The sequence below is a fragment of the Colletotrichum gloeosporioides genome, assembly GCF_011800055.1.
Source record: "Colletotrichum gloeosporioides strain Lc1 chromosome Unknown consensus_7, whole genome shotgun sequence".
In the NCBI taxonomy this organism is placed as follows: Eukaryota; Fungi; Ascomycota; class Sordariomycetes; order Glomerellales; family Glomerellaceae; genus Colletotrichum; species Colletotrichum gloeosporioides.
This window is the reverse complement of record NW_025544652.1, coordinates 707,304-728,107: the sequence shown is the minus strand read 5'-3', so window position 1 is coordinate 728,107 and position 20,804 is coordinate 707,304. Positions and strand designations below refer to the sequence as shown.

The 20,804-nt window shown below is 57.2% G+C and overlaps 2 protein-coding genes across 2 annotated transcripts; one reads left to right on the top strand and one right to left on the bottom strand.

Annotated features, from left to right (window-relative positions):
* Nucleotides 1-2,600: 2,600 nt before the first annotated feature.
* On the bottom strand, nt 2,601-4,777 carry GCG54_00001617 (Homeobox protein HD-10; the record flags this gene model as incomplete). The annotated part of the gene is made up of 3 exons (XM_045401731.1): nt 2,601-3,861; nt 3,923-4,060; nt 4,116-4,777. The coding sequence occupies 3 exons, from the start codon at nt 4,775-4,777 to the stop codon at nt 2,601-2,603; spliced, it is 2,061 nt and encodes a 686-aa protein (XP_045270460.1).
* A 7,725-nt stretch (nt 4,778-12,502) lies between these two features.
* Nucleotides 12,503-12,964, top strand: GCG54_00001616 (uncharacterized protein; the record flags this gene model as incomplete). The annotated part of the gene is made up of 1 exon (XM_045401730.1): nt 12,503-12,964. The coding sequence occupies one exon, from the start codon at nt 12,503-12,505 to the stop codon at nt 12,962-12,964; it is 462 nt and encodes a 153-aa protein (XP_045270459.1).
* Between the last annotated feature and the right edge of the window lie 7,840 nt (nt 12,965-20,804).

Sequence of the window (20,804 nt, the reverse complement as noted above, 5' to 3'; positions counted from 1 at the left end):
AAGGTGCTACCATTGCCTTCCTCGAAACCAACTGTGGCTGCCACAGAATGTCTCTGTCTGACTGCTGTGGCGGTAATGACGATCTTGGTCGCGGTGACAAGATGACGGCTTTGGCGATGGGAAGCATCGCGCCAAACTTGGCTCGTCTTGCACTCTTTGTCTTTGTATCACCAGGTCGAGACCCGAGTCAACAGTCTGGCAATACGATGGCGTGCACGATTCACGGGCGGAGACATGTCGGCTCGTAGAACGCGGTTCAAAGGCATGCATGTGCGGAGTGGACAAGCCGTGGACAAGCGGTTCTACAGCTCACAGCCTCCGAGGTTGCCCAATCCGACTAGAGATTCTGTGCTGGCCGACCTGTCGACCGGCCAGCTGCGGATGCTGTTCGGCAGGTGTCAGACAGTCTTATAGCCAAGCGGATCATGGGTGTCGGATGGGTCGAGCGACGGACTTGCGGAACACTTGGTGCTTCTACTGCAACTCTTCACAGGCATGCCTTCGGCCGACAAGTAGATGCGACTTGGAGAGCAGGACAGGCCGCTGGCATCGTGTTTTGGTTGTTGACTCTGCTGTCGTACCATCGTGGTTTACCGTCCTTGGTTCAAGACTCACAGCTTTTTGCCGCGCCGTCTGGTTTTGTCAGAGGACGAGCTGTTCGCTATCAGCCGACAGGCATAATGCAGCAGGATCAAAGAGGGAGGATGTGAAAGCCCTCCGCTGGGACCGACCGCGGTCGAAGCCCCCCGGAACCCTCGGCTGAACGGTACCTCAGATGCTACCTTGCAAAGGAACCGCGGCTGATGAGATGAGGGGATCAACTTTTGTCACATTGACGAGCAGATCGAACGATTATCGCTGCAATGAGAGCTTAGCTCTTAGACGGAGCTGGCTCCTGGCTCTGTTCGTTGTTTTTTGCCTGTTCAACGCAACCACGGTACCGTCCCGCGCCGTAGTATCGTGGGATAATCAGTCAGATGCGCCAACACAGACAATGGCGTAGCAACCCAGCCTTGATCCCACGGCGTGCACCCAGCGACCCCGCGTCTATCAGGCCTAGATGGCAACCACATGGCAGCCACGCATGTCTGCAGCTTCGGGGGCGTTATCGGGGTCCAATCGCAACCAAGCAAGGGCAGCACGTAGTTGCTCTTGGCAAGATGCCTCCTTTCTTTTCCTGGTTTTCAGTCAGCCCTCGCTTGCTCCGTCGTCTGGGCCTTCCCGGCTGGGACCGCCGAGATGATGCCGGCGAGGTGATGCCGACGGGATTTCTCAACCGACCAACCACGTTGCAGGAGATGGACATTTCGGGCTGGTTCCCCACAATCCGCGGCATCGAAGGACCGGGGGCGGAGAAGGAGGCGAACGAACATGGGCCGTCGCCGCGGCTTGTCTTTTCTTCACAAACCTAGCCAGACAGCGCTTGAGGAGCATGGGTAGGGGTTCCAAGGCATTCGAGACATGGTGACGAGTTTTTCCACGGAGTGAGGTTCCTTGTTGCACATGCAATCGGTTCTTGCTAGCTTCGCCACGGAGGCGAGTTATGACGATGGCTAATGTCTCTCGCGATGCATCTTCTCTGACGGGAAGTGCATAAGCGACTTGACGTACGTACAAAACATGTTGGGCAAAAAAACAACTACACAGCATCGTGTGTGCGTGCCTGCCTAACCGACATGGAGTTTCCGTTTCGGATGCTTTCTTTTGCCTCTTCTCCCGCCCTTGGGATTCGACTACCGCCTGCCCCATCCGACCTCGTAGAATAAGTGTAGAAAAACAGTGCAGATTAGAGGTAAAGAACATATACACTGTATAACTCGCTTTGCTTGCAGAAGGAGGAGAGAGATTTGCACGTTGTAAGAATGGAATGGTATATGTATATACTAGAAGAACATATGGTCTCGGAAAGCCAATGTCATGCTTCAATTTCAAAGTAATGTACAAAAACTAAACTTGGTAACAATGTAAATACAATCAAACGTATGATACAGACAAGAACTCTGAGTGAGGTACGGTCAAGAGGCGCGCGGGAAGGGGTATTTTCCAAACAAGACAACCACCAAATCAGGGTAGAGAAAACCTGAAAGACGCCCAGAATTTGGCTCAAGCGGAAAAGACGCGGTGTTTGTTGGAAAGCAAGCAAGTTTGTTTGGGAGCAAGAAATTTGGAGAGAAAAGTTTGTATGTGCATTTGGGATTGTGGATAAGCCTTTGAACAAGAAAAAGACAGAAAAATTGGTTGGAAAAATGTTTGTCGTCAGCACATGAAAAAGAACAAGAAACCGCAGAGAAAACGACAGGTTATGTGACCCGGAGACAAGAAAGCAGCAGCAAGATAACAGTGAAAGAGTTCCGTGTCGTTTGAGCAGCGCGCTCGCCTTTTCTAATAAAGCAGATTTCCCGACCTTTGCCGCCCCCTTTGCCTTTCCCCCTCCCGTTTGAACCAAAAACAGATAGATGCCTGCCATGTTGTGATGATGAAGTGTTGTTGTGTCTTCCTCCCTTGCCTTTCCTTTGGGTATCTTTACCGACCATGATGTCTTTTCAAAATTGTGTTTTTAAAAGTTTTTTTTCCTTGTGCGTTCTCCTCCCTCGACGTGTTTAGGCCGTGCTGCCGTAGGCCTGAGGCGGCGCGGGGCCGGTAGAGGCACCGCTGAAGCTGCGTTTCCTCTTGAGTCCAAAGTCCTGGCCGTGCTCTTCCCTCTGCTGGTGGTGTTCGCCTGCGTGAGGAGGCATGGGGCCGCCGGCGCCGCCGAAGGAGTCGCGCATGGGGGTGCGCGCGTTGGAGGTCGTCATGCTGGCGTGGAAGGCCTGGGAGAAGTCGTTGGGGGCGGCGATGGGGGCCGACATCTGAGGCATGGAGTAGTCCTGGACACCGCCGGGTCGGTGGCCGGGTGTGCGGGGGAGGGAGAAGTCGACGGGGGCGGTAAGGGGTGCCGAGGGGAAGGAGGAGGTGTAGGGGCCTGATGTGGCGAACTGGGCGGATGTGGCACGCGGGGTGGAAGCGTGTCCTGGGGGAGGGACGGAGTTGACGGAGCGGTACTGATTGCGCAGGTCGAGGCCGAGGGGGACGGTGCCGGAGGAGGCGCGGGCGCGCAGGCGGTTGGGCTGGGACTGGAAGTTTGAGTAGTTCATGCCTGGAGGGGAGTGAACCTGGCTTCCAGAGTACGAGCCGGACTCGTAGGAGAGACCGCTGCTTGATGAGCCGCTCATCTGGTCTGGCTGGTAGACGGACTGTTGCCTTCCGCTGAGCTGGGGGCTGGGGGTGGCTCCGTGGTGGTAGGAGTTGTAGTCGATCGAGTCACCCTTCCATGACATGCTGGATCGAAGAGGGGAGTTGAGGTTTTCAGACCTCGACCTGTTCATGGTCTCGCGCAGCTGGAGGGGCTGGAGGGGGCGGGCGGGCTGGCCTCTGTGCATCGACATCGAGTTCTCCATGGCGCCCTGGCGGGCAAAGGGGTTCGACGTGCGGGGGCCGGGGCCCATGGGGGAGAGGTGGCTGCCGTAGCCGTAGCGGTGGTCGCCAGTCGAGTTGGGGGTCATGGGGGAGAGGATGTCGGGGCTGCTCATGGCGCCGGGCGGGGTGTAGGACATGCCTCCGAAGCCTGGGCTCATTGATGAGGACGAGATGTGGTCCTCACCGCCCTCTGCCCTCCTTACGTCCACCATCAAGGGTCGGATCATGTGGTCGGCGTAGGCTTGGGTGCCGAAGCCCATGGGCGAGGCGAGGGGAGTGCCGAGGCCGTGGACGGCGCCGTAGGGGGAGTGGAGGGCCTGGACATTGTCAAAGTCGTCAGGGACGGCACGCATCTTGATCATACGGTCACGGTCGTCGGCTGTGAGACGCTTGATCTTGGCACGGCTGGTGATTCCAAGTCAGTATGCTGCGATGTTGGGTGTGGTGAGTCCACGAGCAAACTTACCGGTTCTGGAACCAGACTTGGACCTGGCGAGGGCTGAGGCCAGGGATTTCCCTAGACAGGCGTTCTCTGTGGGCGGCATCAGGGTGAGGTTGCTTGGCGAACTCGCTCATGAGGAATCGCGTTTGCTGGTGTGTAAGACTGTTGTTGTTGGTCAGTCTCATGAGTCCAAGTTAAGTAGTACCAGCTCACTCACCGGAAGCGCTTCATCTTCCTGCGGGCGGCTGTCCGCTCAGCGGCAGTCTGGGGAGTTCCGTCTCCATCGTCAAGCATATCATCGTCATCAAGGTCCTCGTCCTCATCCTTGCTCATGGAGCCCTCATCATTTTCGATTTGGACCGTGGGAACATCGCCTGCCGTCGACGAAGGGGCTGAAGCCATCGTTACGCTCTGCGTTTCCGTCGAAGCCATGGCCTCCTGGGGTGCGGCGTCTGCCATCTTCTCTACACTGTTGTGTCGTTGCTCCTGCTTGAGCGTGTGCTGCTGAAGTTCAGGCTCGTCTTCCGGGGTGGGCTGCTTGACCTGTCGAAGGCCAAGGGGATCCACGGGTCCGCGGCTGTCTGTGGTTGACTCTGACTTTGTTGTGATCTCTATTTGAGTGTTTGCGCCGGCCGAAGTGCGAGGTTCTGAGGAGTCATTGCCGGTCTCGTAGGCCTGCGGGAAGACGTTGTTGTTCTCCGGGGTTGGCAGGTATGAGTACTGCTGGCCCTGCCACTCGGGAGGCGTGGGCAACGGGGCTTCGAACTGGTTCGACATGCGTGGAGGTGTGGCGGGCCCGGGCTTGTGAATGGGGTTTTCAAACTTGCTGTAAGACCAGTGGCTCTGCTCAGTGGTATCGAACTGCCTGGTAACGAGCATTGGGACTGTTGGGAGGTTTGGGCTGTTGTGTGTAGGTTGGAGTGTTGACAGACGATCTGAGAAACGTCTGTAGAGGTGGACTTGGGCCGATGTAGGCGTGGTAAGGAGTGTAGGTGTTTCCTGAAGAGAGAGTGGTGTTGTGCAACGAGTGGCGAGTTCCGAGATCGATGTCCAGATTCAGATGGTGTGATGGCGCATTGAGAACCTTTTCCAAGCGAGTTCTTCTCTTCGTGACGTGAGGATATCAGAGGTGACTGAAGGCACGACTACTGATGTCTGTTGTTGATGAACAAGAATAACCGTAGTATTTGGCAATCTTGTAAAGCTCACACAAAGCTGTGATAGATTGAGGAGCAGAGCAGCCGATGGGTCGGGCAACGGGTAGCTCAAATTGACGTCGTAGGGTCAAGGTGTGTAGATGTCTGGGTTCTAGATGAAGACCGAAGACGGGGGCCCAGAAGCAATTTAATCAAAAAGAAGAAGGAGTGAATGGATGTGTTGATGCGTCAAGTCAAGTTCGTTTTGGGAAGAGGAAGAGAGGATGATGAAAAAGGGAACGAGGACTTGGCTACCCCAGGTCCCACGAGGTAGGTAGGATCGATCATATATTGTATAAATTTGAGGGTGTGCCAGTTGATAGTATGGCGGGGTCGATCGACTGGGAGGCGTTCCCAGGCCTGGAACTGACAGGCCCCGTTATGTGTGGGCAAGTCCTTGGGATACCCGTGGTTGTAATAAGGCAGTCTGGTAGGGAAGCCCTTGCTCAGTAGTATGACAGAGGTGGAATTAATACCGAAGGGTACGGCCATCCACACGGAGAAATGTCGAGGCTGGATCCGGACAGGAGCAGGGCAAGCACGGGCGGCGGCCACGATGGGATAACGGCTGGTAGGTCTGGTCGAACGACGAGGGTCCAAGGTTGACTTGACGGCAGGTACATACGGTACCTGGTACCTGAGTGAGCAGTGGTGTCCAAGGATGAATGAGCAGGGGGGGGGAGGGGGAGGGAAGAAGGAGGAGGACTGGAGGAGGAGCAGAGCAAGGGAAGGCAAGGGAAGGGAACTGAACCAGGTACCGTACCGTCGTAGTGGGGATGAAGGCCTCGAAAGGGGACCCGATGCACTGTTTTAAGGCTCATGTCGATTCGAGAAAAGCCGCAGCAGCAGCTCATGTGCCATTCCATGCCCATCCCATGCGATGCCATGCCATGCTATGCCAGGCGGGTAGGCATGCCATGGGCATCGAACTGAAGGTCGCCCGCCAGGCCCCCAGGCTGGCCCCCCCCGGTGCGTTGGACTCTGGTCCAGTGGTGAGGTACTTGAGTGAACTGAGGGTGAGTGAGGGTGAAGGGTGTGCGGTTTGGTGTGGGTGGCAGCTGCTGATGAAGTTGCGATGTTGCTGCTCACTCCCGTTACTGCTGCTGCTGCTGCTGCTGCTGCTGCTCTTGCTCTTGCTGGGTGCTTTGGCTGAGCCACAGCCGGTCTCCAGTCTCCGGTTGTTCCCAGTCAGTGGGAATTGGGTGGTGAGTGACCCAGTCCAGTCCAGCATCCAGTCAGTCAGTCCAGCCCACTCCAGCATCTGTGCGTGTAATGTGTATGGGTGTGGATATTTCTGTACACCAGCCGTGGGCCGTCCATGTCGCTGGCTGCTGGTGCTGGCCTGCTCGCTCGGCTCCTCCTCCACTCCACCCTGGCGCTGTTCGAGAAAACCTGGGCAGAGCCTGGGGAATTCGCTAAAGGCGAGTGACAGACGGACGGACGATAGTAGCAGCTATATCAGCGGCGCCCATGGCCTTAAGATTTTCGCGTCGGCTGAATGGCTAATGCCGTGATGTTCCATGAAGCTCTGCCTGCCTGCTGCTGGAACCACACAACCGACGGCCAGCCCATCCAGCCCATCCAGCTCAGCCCAGTAATGGCGCGACCTGGTCCGTGTTGCCAGAGATTCGCCAGATTGAGACGACAGATCCTACACAAGAGAGCAGCGGCAGCGGTGACCCAGAACGGGCCTGGCTGATGTTGACACCTGAATCAGTGCAGAGCCAGGTGGACGGTTTTGAGAGAATGAGACAGGGTGCGAACGGGGCCCCCTTCTGGTCTGTTTCCTCACCTCAGGCCCTTCTTTGGGGCGGCCGCAGTGTAAAAAAAGTAGACGGACAGGCACAGCTTGCAGGGCATGGCATGGCATGGCATGGGCTCAGGTTCAGGCACCGGCTCAGGCTCAGGCACAAGGCCTGCTCTCTTGGTGCCCTTCCCTTCGCGCTTGTACGGGATACAGGCATAGGCACCACCGAGGCGGCCGGCCCAAAAATAATTACTGCTAGCTGGGTAGGTGAGGTAGGTATGGATCTCGCTCGCTCGCATTGAGGAGAGCCTGATGAGAGAGTGTACTTACTATCCAGTACACACACACGCATCGCAAACCCTTGACACGTTGACACGGCGGCAGAAAGAGGTTCGGGAAAGAAGAAAATCAAGGAGTGAGAAGGGCATCTCGGCTGGGATATCTGGATGGTGCTTATTGGTCTCCGTGACATTAGCTCAGTGTCGACTCCACGGATGAACGCATGACCGTTGTCGAGAAGCCGGTCGAGGCCACGGCCAATGGGAAAGATCATCGATCAAGGGGAGGTGTGGTGGCTCTCACTCTCTCTCAGAGTCTCTGTCTGCACTCCGTCCCTTCTCTCTCTCAGAGTCTCAAGAGGCTGCTGCGGGGGGCGCGCGACCGGGATGGGATGGGTTGAGGGTGTGCAGAAGCGCGGGACGGAGTGGAGGGATCAGGTGTGCGCTTAGCGAAGTCGACCGGCGAAAAAGAAGGGTCGGGAAATCTGGTGGGTGGGGGAAAGAAGAGGGAAGGGGAACAAGGGTCAGGGTCGTCGCGGCACAGGCGTCGTGTACTGCGTACATACGGTACTCTGTACCTGGCCTGGCACTCCTTTGGCGAGATACGCCGTTGCAGCAGCGATTGGAAGTGGTCCAAGTCGACGGCCAACGACCAACTCGACGACGTGCTTGGCGACCTGGAGACTCGACTGACTGGGCCACTTGTTGGGCTTCATGGGTTTGGAGAGATGAGCAGGTCCAACGAGGACCAGGTCCGGTATCCGTAGCGGCAGGGAAGGAGACGGTAACGGGGGACGGGCGGGCACAGAAGCGATGGGTATGGTATGGTAAAAGTTGTGGGAATTTGGGCCCTCCGGAACGGCCATGGGACTTTCTTGCAAAGCAGCGACGACGAAGAAGATGGGTAATGGGTAACGACGGGTGACGGATGAGTCCCGACCCCGGCATACCGCCTGTGGCGACCAGGGGCCCGGGGAGGGAGGGGAGATGGGAGAATGAGCAGATCCCCAAAGTAGATCTCCTCTCGCTTGTGAGGACGCACCGTACCGTATCGAAACCACCCTTCACCTCGGTCTCGAAGCCCTTGAGAAGAAGTGGTGCGCGGTCAGGGTGAAGGAACTTACGCGGCGGCCGTCTTGAGTTTCCCCCCGAAAGCTCCAATCGAGAGGGGGGCCGGGGCCGAGGCCGAGGCATTGGTGAGAAAGGAGAGACAACAGGTCTAAGCTAGCTATGGCGGGGACCTTTTCTTGGGTACAGCCATGTTTTGGAAAAGAGGCACAGAGAGTACCAGAAACAGGAACGCGCATGTCTGCTCTGCACGTACTGTAGCTGTAGCGGACAAGACGCACGACGCAAAGATGGGACGAGAACAACCCCCACAAGAAAGTATGTTCGTCCTGGACTCCTGGGTTGGGTTGCCAGGGATCGATCGCATTACTCCTTCTCAAAAGCCGCGGTTCCACCTCCAATCTTGCGTGCACGCATGTCGATACCTTAGCTCATGCCGTGTTGTATGAGATTCTTAGCGTGAGTGGATAACGTCGAACGGACACGGCGGGAACGAAGCTGCTGTTGAACTATCTCCAAGGAACTGGGGTTTCGTGTCCGTTCTGCCGGGCGATATCTGGCGTCAGTCATCTGCAGTAGTAATCGAGCCTCATTATAAGGTACGGACGGATAGAGGTGCTACCGAATTAAAGGTAGCAGTGCTGGGCCGGTTTCTTAGGTTCTTTGGTTCGCGGCCGGCCGTTTGTTAGTTCGGGGCCGCCAAACCTCGAGCCAACAGGTTTCTGGCCTCGTTGTTTTGGCCCCAGGAACGAGACTAGACGAATCAAACGACAGCCCAGGGGGCGGGAGGCGGTCAGATTAGATGAGGCCCTCTCTGCTGCTGGCTGCTGGCTGCTGGGTGCTTGCTGCCCCAGGGTCCCGGGGCGGACGAAATGGAATTAGTTTCGTGTCGTTCTTCTGGTTTGACAGCACGGCACTTGTAGATTGACTGAGAAGGCGGCAGGGACGAACTGCACGGCGGACCTTGTCCGGAACGTCCGTAGCGTAGGTTCATACCGCATTCTCCACGTGCCCATGATTCGATCGTGCGTGCAGGCGAGGGAAAAAGAAAGAGGGTTTAAAAAAAGGCCAACTGGGGCCCGGGTCAGTTCATCTATGTCAGGCTGGAGAAGCGCCATGCTCGTCAATGCCGTGTGCGGTGCGTGAGCGAGTGACTCTGTGCCGCAGTAGGGAAGTACTCGTAGGGAAGACGGAAAGACGAAGAGTGTGGCCAACGGCGAAGGCGTCAGGGCCAAGCCAAGGGCTCCTTGTCCAGCTAGCCGTTGCTGCAAGAAATGGACAGGTACGTATCTCGTGGTCTTGCCAAGTTGCGAAGCACCTGCATTTGAGGAAAGAAGCAAGCACAAGCAGGCAGGCACGCAAGCTGGGAACAGCTCAGCAGGCCCCGACTTCCCAAGAAGACAAGACTGATCTGAGGAGAGCTAAGAAAGCTAAGCAGCGTTGCAACGGACGATGCTGGGTAAGGTAGCTACGAATAGCGAGCTGGAGGAGTACGGATAAGTTACTCCTACCTTCCATAGGTACCTTGGGTAGCTTCTTACACTTTGACTTTGGTCTTGGTTGGGAAGTTGGAAAGCTGCCCGAAAGAGCCGTAGGCTGAAGACGACACCGCACCTTCCTCAAGCCATCCTCGGTGGAGTCGGGTGCAGCTGACCCGGACCTTACCTCTCTCACCCTCTGCCTCTCAACCTTTACCCTGCCATCACAAGAGTCGATACCACCTATCCTGAGCTGTCCTAGCGAGAGAAGCTGTGGACGCCTTTCCGGCCGCCTTACCACACGGTTTCCGAGCTGCCATGGAGTGCTACGCTGCCCAAGCTAGCCCCGAAGAGGAACGAAGCGCCCCCCGTCGCGTTCTCGAAGCTGTCCCCCATGCCGAGCTACGAATCCGACGTACGTCCCATTCCCCTCCGCCTCAGGAAATATCCACGCTGGCCGTGTTTCAGCATCTCACCTACCAAAAATGCTACGTCATTCCGATGCGGTGACGGAATTGGGGGGAACCAAGAACGAGTGCCGAAATTAGACGTCAGTCCTGGCGTGAGGTCATTTTCAAGCTTGCTTGCTCTACGCACTTTGTTTTCCGAGTCCAAGGTCTGGATGGGCGCAAAAGGAGGAGCCGTCAAGTTATGCATCTTTGACGATTCATGTGTAGGCAGCCGCCAGCCCGCCCGCCCCAGGCAGCTCTTGTCATTGTGGTACAGGCAAAAAGGCTAACTTTGCCAATCTGCTGCCGCTCCGGAGGGGTCAGCAAAGAGGGACGGAGCTCGGAAGCAAGGAGCGTGGTCGACCGAGCCTAGAAGACGAGAAAGAGGCAATGGAATGGGAGATCTCTCTCTCTGTCTCCTCAGCAAAATGCACCACCGACACGACGAACCAGAGACGATGCTTCGGGGTGGAGGACACACATGACACGCCCCCAGTTCTCATTTTCACTTGCTCGCTCACTGCTCGAGGTCCATCACAGGGGGGCGTGGCAGTAAATTCGCGCTGGGCTGCACTGCACTGCAATCTGCACGCTACACGATGCCTCTGCTGTTGCTCCTTCATGAACGGAGACAGCAGCCAGCAGCACAGCTGCCGCCAAATGTCCGTGCTCAGATTTGGCCGTAGAAGCCTTCCATCTGGCATGCTCCGGGGGACAGGGATGGGCGCCAGAGTTTCATCCTGGGCGGGGGTTTTGCCGACTGTGTTGGGCGGGAGCAGCAGAGCAAATCGCGAAAGGGTATCTCCTCGTTCGTCATCCAGGGGTAAACGGGCAATCGTGGTGGTAATGGTAATGGGTGGCTCCATCAGGCCAGCCGCTGCCACTGGCCGGCCACAGACACCGACACCGCCAGGCCGGCCTTCTTCTTGTTGTTGTTGCCGCTGCTGCTGCTGTCCCCCGGTATGATGAGCAAAGGGAGATGGGCATGGGAACGGGGTGGATGCGGTCGCCTCCTCCGCGGACCTTCAAGGGCCAGGGGCGGGCGGGTGATGAGCAGATGAGCAGATGAGCAGCAGCGAGCATCAGCGCAAAGACCGTCCATACGTACCGGCAAGGTCAACACACGGCAGAGGAGAGACACTCGCAAGACAACACCAGACGAGACCACCCGTGGTGCAGCGCAAGCGAGGGACATACATGGCTGGCGTTGGTGGCCTTGGGAATTTTACCAGTGCCGGAGCCACGGATGGCCTGCGACGGAGTGCTTTCCATGCCTACATACATACAGCCACCCGGCACTGGGCCGCAGGAAAGCTAATCCCGTCCATCTATCCCGCACCCAAAATGTAGAATATCTGTAAGGATGGCCCGAAGCAAGACACATCCAAGACACCGCGTGGGCGTGGAAGTCGCCAGCAGCGAGAGGAAGTCGTCGCTACATGTCGCCGCACGCGATGATGAGGTGAAAAAAAGTACTTTGTTACCGTCCAGAGTTACATCCATCCAGCGAGCAAGGGGGGTGGTGGGGAGGCTCTCCCGCGGTCTGGCCTGATGGCAGACGGACGACGCAATTGGGGGATCGAGAGTCAACGATGCCGTTGTGTTGCTTTTTTGCAAATCTCATGACGATCGGTCCTTTCACGCCCTCCTGATACCCGTGCCTCGCAGACCGCTCACCGGGGGGTGGTCCGGAGCCTGGGATGGGGGGGATGGATGAGGGATGAGGGATCCCCGTCCCCTCCTCTCTCTCGTCATCGGGATGCAAACCGACGGCCTGGCCAAACAGCAAACGTGGGCGCTGTCTGGCCGGCAGTGGATCGCGTCGTGCGGTGGCCGGGTCCTCCAATTTCGCGCGCGCAGAAGAAGGTGGGAAATGCACCTCCGCGACGGCCGGCCGGGGGATACGCAGTAGATGGGGTCGGGGACCCAACGGTTCAACGTCCAGCCAGTGACGACGACACGCGCCGCCCGTGGAGAGCGTTGCTGCAGCTGCAGGTGCCGTCAACGTCAAAGCGATATAGCCGAGGAGAGAACATAAGACGACAAGACAGATTTGACAGGAGATGGGCGCCTGCGTTTCCAAACTTTGCTCAATTGTTGGATTGCGGGTGCGGGACGAGGTTACGTCTGGTGTGGTGGCCTGGTGCCATGCCTGTGTTGATCCCAAGGGCAAAGTCGAGATGAGAGGAACGGGTGATGGGCGTCAGGTATCAGGCGCACATCAATGATCAGGCCCATCCATGAGACACGGGCGCGCGGGTGGGAACCTTTTGGATGATGGACTGCACTAAGAGGTGGAAGACGGTTCGCGGACGCCACATCCGTCAATGCAAGCAGGCAAGCTTGGTGCTGGTGCTTGCTTGACATTGACGTTGACATGACATTGGCATGCTTGCTTCTTTGCTTCTTGCTCGGACTCTGCTTGCCTTCGCCTCGGCTTGCTTGCGGCTGCTGTTTGGTGTTGCCATTGTTACTGTTGCTGCTGCGGCTACTGCCATCACCTCCAGTCAGTCCGCTCAGCTCGCATCTCGCATACTTACCGAGGAGTACAGCAGAAACAGAGACATACATGGCCGGGAACCAGGGACCTCAAAGAAACTCGATCGGGTCACCGTTGATCCTAGATTACCTGCGAGTGCGGGCACATCACGCCCTCTGCAGACGCTGCACTTGCTGCTGCAGCGCGTCCCCGTCACAAACCAAACCTCCACCAACAACAGCAAGATGCCAAGAAACAACAACCTGGGCTCGAGGTACCTCGGCGTCCCGACAGCAGGCAAGTCGGCGAGCGTTGCAAGGCCATTCGCGCGGGCTACCCGAAGTCCCGCTACAAAGCCTCAAGGTACCTGAATCGAGCCTCTCTGAGCACTGAGCAGGCGCAAGGAACAAGAAAAGAAAAGAAAACGACGTGTGGAGTGAAAAGGAAAACAGCGCCAAATCTGCCGACGGCCCCATCGGGGCTATCAACATGACACACGGGCCTGTCAGGGTCATGCCTGTTCGCTTTTGGCCCAGAGATCTCTGAATCGCTCTGGCCACAGTCGGGCTAGAGAGGCGTGAGAGGGAGAGAAAGCCGCAGAAGGATTCACGAGAAGGACAAGAGCAGGTTCCGACAGCGCGGCAACCGTGGGGCGAGGCGAGGCGAGCAACACACATACCCAAGACATTTTCTTCGTCCAAACTTGCCCCCCTTCACCACGCAGTACTCCATACAGAGTACTAGACGAACAACGCCCGCCCGCCTGCTGCGAATCTCGTTGCTCACTCTCCTCGGCAAGGGTTGTGGAAGTAAGGTACACCGCGAACCCCACTCCCCTCGTTACAAATTGCCCTCTGCAATCAAAAGGAGGGACTGCAGACACCACCCCGGGCTCCACCTGTGCGTCCCCGTCTTGCGTACCTGCGTGATGTTGCTACGACTTAGCAGCCTTGGCAAAGAACTACACCTAGTGTACTCTGTGCTATCCACCTTTTTCCAGTGAGGCGGAACTTTTGGCGTGTCTCATGTTTTTTTTGCTCTCGTTCGTTCGTTAGTTCTGCTGACCCTTTTGCGTAGTGTTGCATGCCATGGAATTTCCGAAAGGAGGGAGGGATTGCGTTGCGTCGTCACATCACAGGGGAAACCTGATAATCCATCCTACGAATACGGTTCCTAGCCATTATTCGATTGGCGATTCTCTCACTGTGAGTTTCTCCCCAATGCTTCACCGCAAAGCGTAACGCTGTCCGCGGCCATACAACGACACACGCCCAAGGAGGAAACCAAGTGAGTGGATTGCGGCAGTTGGGCCCTGGAAACCAAAACAGACGTTTGCAAGGGACGACAACAACGGACGTTCTGTTGAATGACAGGACCGCAGGAGTATGGCACACATGAACCGCCAAGAAATCCAGATGCTGTCTGTCCCTGGCTCGCGCGTGCGGCAGTTGGGCACTTCGTACGTACGCACGCACGCACGCACGTAACGCACGCACACACAGTTGGGTAGCCCGACCAACAACAGCACCCTTCTCTCTTAGGCTGCTTGTCTGACCTGCAGTGCAGCAGTCTGCAGAAACAGGGAGCTGCGTGTGGCGTATGTGTGTGTGTGTGTGTGATTTGTACGCGGGGGGGAGAGACATATTCGTAGGCAGGACGTAGTAGAGGAGAGCATGGATGGATGCTGCAGCACCGGGACGACTTGCCTTTGTCTTTCCCAGCCCCCTTCCTCACATGGCAATCTAGATTTCGCATCGCAGCTGCCCTCATCTCGTGGTGGTGGTGGTCGCGGCGGCGGCTTAGTACCTATGAAAGGTATGCGGTGGTGCGGCGACGTTGCGATGGGAAAGCTATCCCGGACAATGCGGCTGCGGCTAATGGTGCTGCGGCGGCGGAAGCGGAAGCGGGAACTGAGTCACGACGTCAGACGCCGGCCGCCGTCTGCACTGAACCCTACCGAGCCGCAAGCTGCTGCGGTTGAGAGAGAGAGAGAGAGAGAGAGAGACCAAGGAAGTGGCGGTCTTCTATTTTCCCTGTTTGACGCCCGCTTCTCGGGTCTGCCCCCGTACGACAGGCACCACCACATGTCTCTGTGGGCAGCAGGAATCAGATACCAAGGTACAAGAGGCACACCACCATCACCACCGCATAGTCGCAGCGTGCTTGTTGCTTGCAGCTTCACTCTACTCCATGCGCACAAGAGGGCAGAAAATAGCATCACTCGGTCCACACCAACGCCATCTTCTGTAGACAGACGGGGGTTTGGGTTGGCATCAGCAGCACGGGCAAGGGTTTGTGTTGGTGGTTGGTTGGCCTGTGCCAGGTCGACGTTGGAACGGAGAGCCGCAGCTGGGGTGAGTGTGAGTGGGCGAGTGAAGGCAGCTAGCCGCGATGGGCTGCGGCTGCGAGAATTCAGCTGCGGTTTCGGGAAAGGTGCTGTAGTGTTGTGTTGTTTCGAAAGGAAGTTCAATGAAAGGAGCGCATGCGTCAGCCGCCTGAAGCAGCAACATCGTCGGGGGATGGAATCGGGGACGTCTGCCGATGACGATGGCTTGCAACCCTGCTTCGTCGCCGAGGTGTTGTGTTGTGTTGCATCGCGTCAAAGACGTGTTGCGGCGCTCCCGCGGCCGTTGCTTTCGGCGGCATGGTCGACGACGGCATGGGGCAGGAAAGCAGCTCAGGACAGCGACATGAACATGGATCACGATCCGCAACGGTTGCATTATCCCAACGGGTGGATAATCTGTGATCTTGCAACGCCAACGACTTCTTCGGCCTCGTCCTTGAGCGTTTTCTTCGTCCGTCCGTGGAGTGGGTCATCTTTCTCTTTCGGCGGCGGCTATGAATAGGACCATAGGGTTGCAGTGGCATCGGATTCGCCTTTTCATTCCCATTTTGAGGTGAGGAGACCCCGAAGGGCAGCAAGGTACCCAGGGTAGGGTAGGGACCCCTTCCACGGTGACGATGGATTCATCGCATCCTGAGATCAACACTAGGACGAAAGAGAAAAAATGAGTGTCTTGGTCTCCACGTTTGGCAGAGTCAAGGCGGTGGAGATGCAGATGCTCACGCACTCGTGACTCTGGGCAGATGGTGGTGGGAGAGCTGGCTGTGCTTCTTGTTGGTTTGAACTCGCGCAAAGCTTCCTCAAGTTCAGGTCCGCTTGCACGTGTGTGGCTTGGTGGCCTTTTTCAACATACTCTCCGCCACGTTTGTTGATGCTCGGTCTGGATGATGGTCTTTGGGGCTCATGGTAAACCGCGTCTTAATCTTCTCAAAGTTGTCTCCTTCGAAGAGGGACTGTGCTGTCAGAAACAGGGATCGCCGGGTGGCCTGTGGGGTGCACAAAGTTTCTTCGGGCTCTCTTTCGCATCATGCTGCCCTCGAACGTCCCGTCAGGCAGCGGCAGCGGCAGCGCTGGCGCTGTCAAGCGGCGGGTGGTGTTCTGTTCTGTGTCAGGCCTGGCGTCCACGTCGGCGCTGGCTGGCGGCCGGTCACCTTGTCACACCAGTGACGGGACGAGCAGGTCGGGCGCCGGTTGGTTGGTGCGGCTGCAAGGGCGAACAGGGCTCACCCACGACAAGCCTCTGCGAGTGCCGGCCCTGTTACCTGTTAGTGCTTCCCCCCAACTTTTCCAAGCAGGAGGGAAGTGAAGGGGAAGAAATGGGGTGGTCACTGGTCCAGGAACGGACCTTTGTGGTACCATTACCATGTTCGATTCGACGGTGACGGCAATGGCGAATGCTGATTCTCGCCGTTCCGTTCGATGGGATGGCACCGTAGCGTTGCAAAGGGACCCTTCCAGGGGGTTAGAGAGCTACATAGTACAGAGGAGCAGACGGGGGGAGAGGCTCCTCGGTGTGATGGATCGTGGATACGCTGCAAAATTCCCAGTACCTGGGTGACCGAGACGGCGGCGCCTATCTGTGCCTATCGCAGAAGTGTCTTCCGTTCCTGGCGCCAGCCAGCAGCATCAGCCAGCACAATAGTGCCAGCAGAGCCCGAGCGCGGCTCCGTCACCATCACCATGACAAGACGGAGCGGCACCCTTTCACAACCCAGCCAGCAGCCAGCGTTCCTGTGGAGACGCAGGGAGACGGCCGAAGACGAGATGAGAAGAGGACATCGAGAGGATTTCAAGGGGACCCAAACACCGCTGGTCCATGGCCGCCAAGACTTTTCTGCGCGGGTTTTTGGCAAATGCGGTGTGCGGATAACGCTACGCTGTCGGTGGTCACTGGTCGTCCTCGTCGTCGGCCGTCCACTCAACACAGTCACGCTCATGATTTGATTTTTTTGGTGAAGAAGAGCGACGAGTTTGGACATGGATGCAACCCAGGACGAGGACCACCCGCGCGACTGGAGTGCGGTGGAAAGCAGCCCAAACCAAATGAGGCAATTCGAGAGAAGGCACCCCTGGCGCAGCAATGGTGCGGTGCGGGATGCGGATGCGGATATCTCGCCAGCAGAAAACGGCAGAATCAAGGGGCGGCTCATCCTGGAGAGATCCAGAGACAGAGAGCATCGGCCAGTGGGCAGCAAAAGTAAAATTCCCCTTGAAGCCGAGCCGAGCACCTCGTGCAAAGGAAGGAGGAAAAAAGGGGTCCGAACCTTNAGTAAAATTCACCTTGAAGCCGAGCCGAGCACCTCGTGCAAAGGAAGGAGGAAAAAAGGGGGCCGAACCTTGCGCGGGAAGTTTACTTTTGCGTGCATCTGCTCACCCTCTGCGCGGTATCGGACGTGACGGCGATGGTTTCGGGAGATATTGGCCAGCAAACTTTCTCTCGTCTTCTTCTTGTCTCCCTTGGCCTGAGAATCGAATCCTAGCGGGAGCGGTCTGGACGCCATCGAACGGACACGGCACGGCAGGTTGCTCGAAATCAAGGACGTTGGGTCGCAAGGCCCGCCGCAGGCAGAAGAAAGGGCCACTGCCGGTGCTTCACATGGACGGGATCCGGGACATGGTGCGATCTTGATAATTACGGAACCTGCTGGATCGCTATGCCGTACCGTCTTTCTGTTGCACCGGGTTTTCTCGCGGGCTGTCCTCGCAACAACAGAGCAGCAGCAGCAGCTTCTCCGCAAAAGACAGGCATGGTCTTACGTATCCGTCAACCCACCTATCCGTACCGCGCGCCGGAATCGTCCAGAGTGGTATTCGGTCGTCGGCGGTGATGCTCCGTTGCAATGGGCGTGTCCCTTCCCGACCCCGGCTCGCCGTTGCAACGCCGCTGCCGGGTTGAGGTTCGCATGCCTGCATCGAATCCGGCTAGGGGGACGGTATGCAGTTATGCAGATATGCAGATGTGTATGTATCCGGGGAACTGAATTTGTCGGTCCGACATTGCTAAGCCGCTTACAGAGGTAATCCTGTATTCAACCTCGACCCAGATAGGCCAGGTAGTGCTAGTGGCCTCATCCCAGCTGGCGCCGATCGGACGACGTGTTGGGCAAGGTGGCATCCGAACGGCCAGCAGGCATTCCCGGCCCTTCCAAGGTTCCAGGACGGCGGCCCATCCGGGAACCTCTTCCAGCTCCTCGGTCACGGAATTACGCATAGCCCCGACAACGAGCATCACCCCAGTACAACGGCAACACTTGCGATCACGCCGCAGCACTCAGCACGCGCTACGCTGTATCCGTATCGCGGCAGCGACTATTCTAGCGCCCATTGCCCAAGGCTGCTGCAGCAGGCTCTGCCTTACTCTTATTGTTCATGTTTTGCATAAGGTGCCAACCTGACAACCTGCAAATTGCACTCTACCCTACCCGCTCACTAGACTTGTATTTGAAATGAATTGACATCGGCCGGGCCTTTTCTTAGGGGGCTTTGTTGTTTTTTCCCAAATCCCCATCGACTAATCATCCCGTCCGCCGCGCCGCGCCAAAGACAGACCAAAAAACTGTATTTCGACGAGGGGGTCTTGTTCCGAAGAATCAGCCCTTTTAGACTTCACTGCAGAGATTCTAAGGGTCTTCGAGACGCCGATCCCTTGGTGAAACCGAGCACCAGGTTTTGTGCTGTCCCCCACGTCCGTCCGTCTTACCGCGGCGTCAAAACTTCGAGGCGAGGCAAGGCGTCTTGTCAACTATAGACCGCGGATGCTGCTTTAAGTTACAGTTACGGATGGCCGTGTGTAGGCGAACCATACGGACGGGATGACACAAGCGCGAAGCGTCTGGAAGGACTGGAAGAGATGAACCGAGCCAAGCTCCCCAATAACAGCCTTGCTTCGCCAAGTCATGCGAGGCTACTTTCCAACGTCTGGCCCGTCTCAACCAGGCACCTTCACACACACTACACGCACTAAGCGCAACGGTCAAGGCGACGCCGACGGCGAGAGCGAAGGGCTCCAGGCTAGCGCGTGAACCTGTCAACGACGACGACGTCGCGCGCGCGCCCGTCGTTGTCGTTCTCGTCTAACCAAACATGAACCACCACAAGTCCCACTCCCGACTATTCCCCCGTAAAACATGCTATCCGCCCGCCCACCCCACGCCCGCACCGCTCGTGATGCCTTTCCGTGAGATGAGCTTCTCGTTAACAAAGTGGGCGCGTGGGCGAGCGCGGGCAGAAGAGTTGACTCGTGAGAAAGGACGGGGCCGCACTTGGCGATGAGAAGGGGAAGAAAGGGACAACATGCGAGAGCGGGCCGGGACAACGTTCACCACGCTCGGGGAGGACCTCAAGGGGGTGGTTGGGGATGCGACGATGACGGGCTCTCGAGAAGGAGAAAAAGTCTGGGCATGCAGACGCACTGGGCAGATTATCGATTTCACCTATCCCAGATACCAGAGCTTGGCATCGTGGAGCCTCCCCGTTCCTGACTACTCTCGCGTCGTCGTGACGGGATCGTTGGGTACCTTACGTCTAAGTATTCCTGTCTGAGCCGCGAGGGTCGTGGTGGTCTCGTCAAACGATCCAAACACCATTGATGATTCAATTTCATTTCCCTTCCCGCTGGAGGTCCTGGGGCGGGCGAGCTGGATGAGGCATGGGCTCGAACCTTCTTCCTGCGTGCCTTTGCATGCGCGGCGACTCAGGTCCTTGTCCGTTCTGACGGGACGCAATGCAGAGACCTGCGCGAGTCTTCACACCTGTCTGTCTAGCCCTGTCGGTATGGGTTGACATCCATTGTGTGAAGGTGGTGGTGGAAAATGGGGACATTTCCCTCTCGATGGGTCCCTTCCTCTTACCCACAAGTGTCCTTTTCGCGCTAGGCTCATCGGGTCATCCTCCACAATTGGGTGGGGTGGGCGACAGTGGTGTTGAGTCGAGGCTCAGGTAGCAGCGTGGTGGAGGGCGTGGGCCGCTCGCTACTTTGTGCGGATATCGCCAGGGTTACTTGCAGCGAGCGAGCGGATAGCTATTGAGGCCGGGGCAAGGCCTCTTGCTATGCTATCACGAGAGGATAGCGACGGGGTTGTGGTTGGGGGGTGGCATCCGTTTGACGGCATCCGAGGAGTCCTTCGGTGTGCTGCTTTGGAATTTGATTTTGATAATGTTTGAAGATGGGTGACAAGTGACAGACAATACGGTTAGCTGCCTAGCGCCAGATTTCATTTGAGAGCACCGGCCATTTTTCTCCCCTTCTTGCTTTTTCCTGCGGGTATCTCATCGTCTAGCTACCTTACACTACCGTAGCTAGCTCTGTCCAGGTTCCAGTTTCCAGATCCCGGACCAACAGAGACTGGCTGCCGGCCGCCGGTATTAACTGACTCCACCAGTCGGGTTTGGCTTCACTGCCGGATCCTTTCTTTTTTGCGTCTTGTGTTGTGTTGTTTTGGCTGTTGGCTCCTTGCGTGTATCCCCCCCCCCCCCCNCCCCCCCCCCCCCCGGGGGGTCATTTACTCTGCTTCTCGTCGAGTCTCGAATGAGTCGACGTGCCGCGTCTTCGGGTTTCCGAATGTCTTTGGATATCAAACTTTGTTCTTCGGGTTTCTGGCACGAGAAGAAAGTCACCTAGCGCCCCCTTGTGTGGTATTGTGTCACCCGTATGCGCCGTCGCCGTTGCTTCTTCGCGTCAAGTACCTCCCGTGCCGCTCCTTGCAACGACAAGCGAGAACGGGCAATGGCCAATCCATGCGACGGCGGGCTTTCCCACACCGGTTGCATCTCTTACAAATGTGATTCCACCTTGTGGTTTTCCTTTTCCCGGTGGAAGGGCCTTGGAAAGAAAGAACGAACGTGGGAAAAGGAAGTCGTGCCGC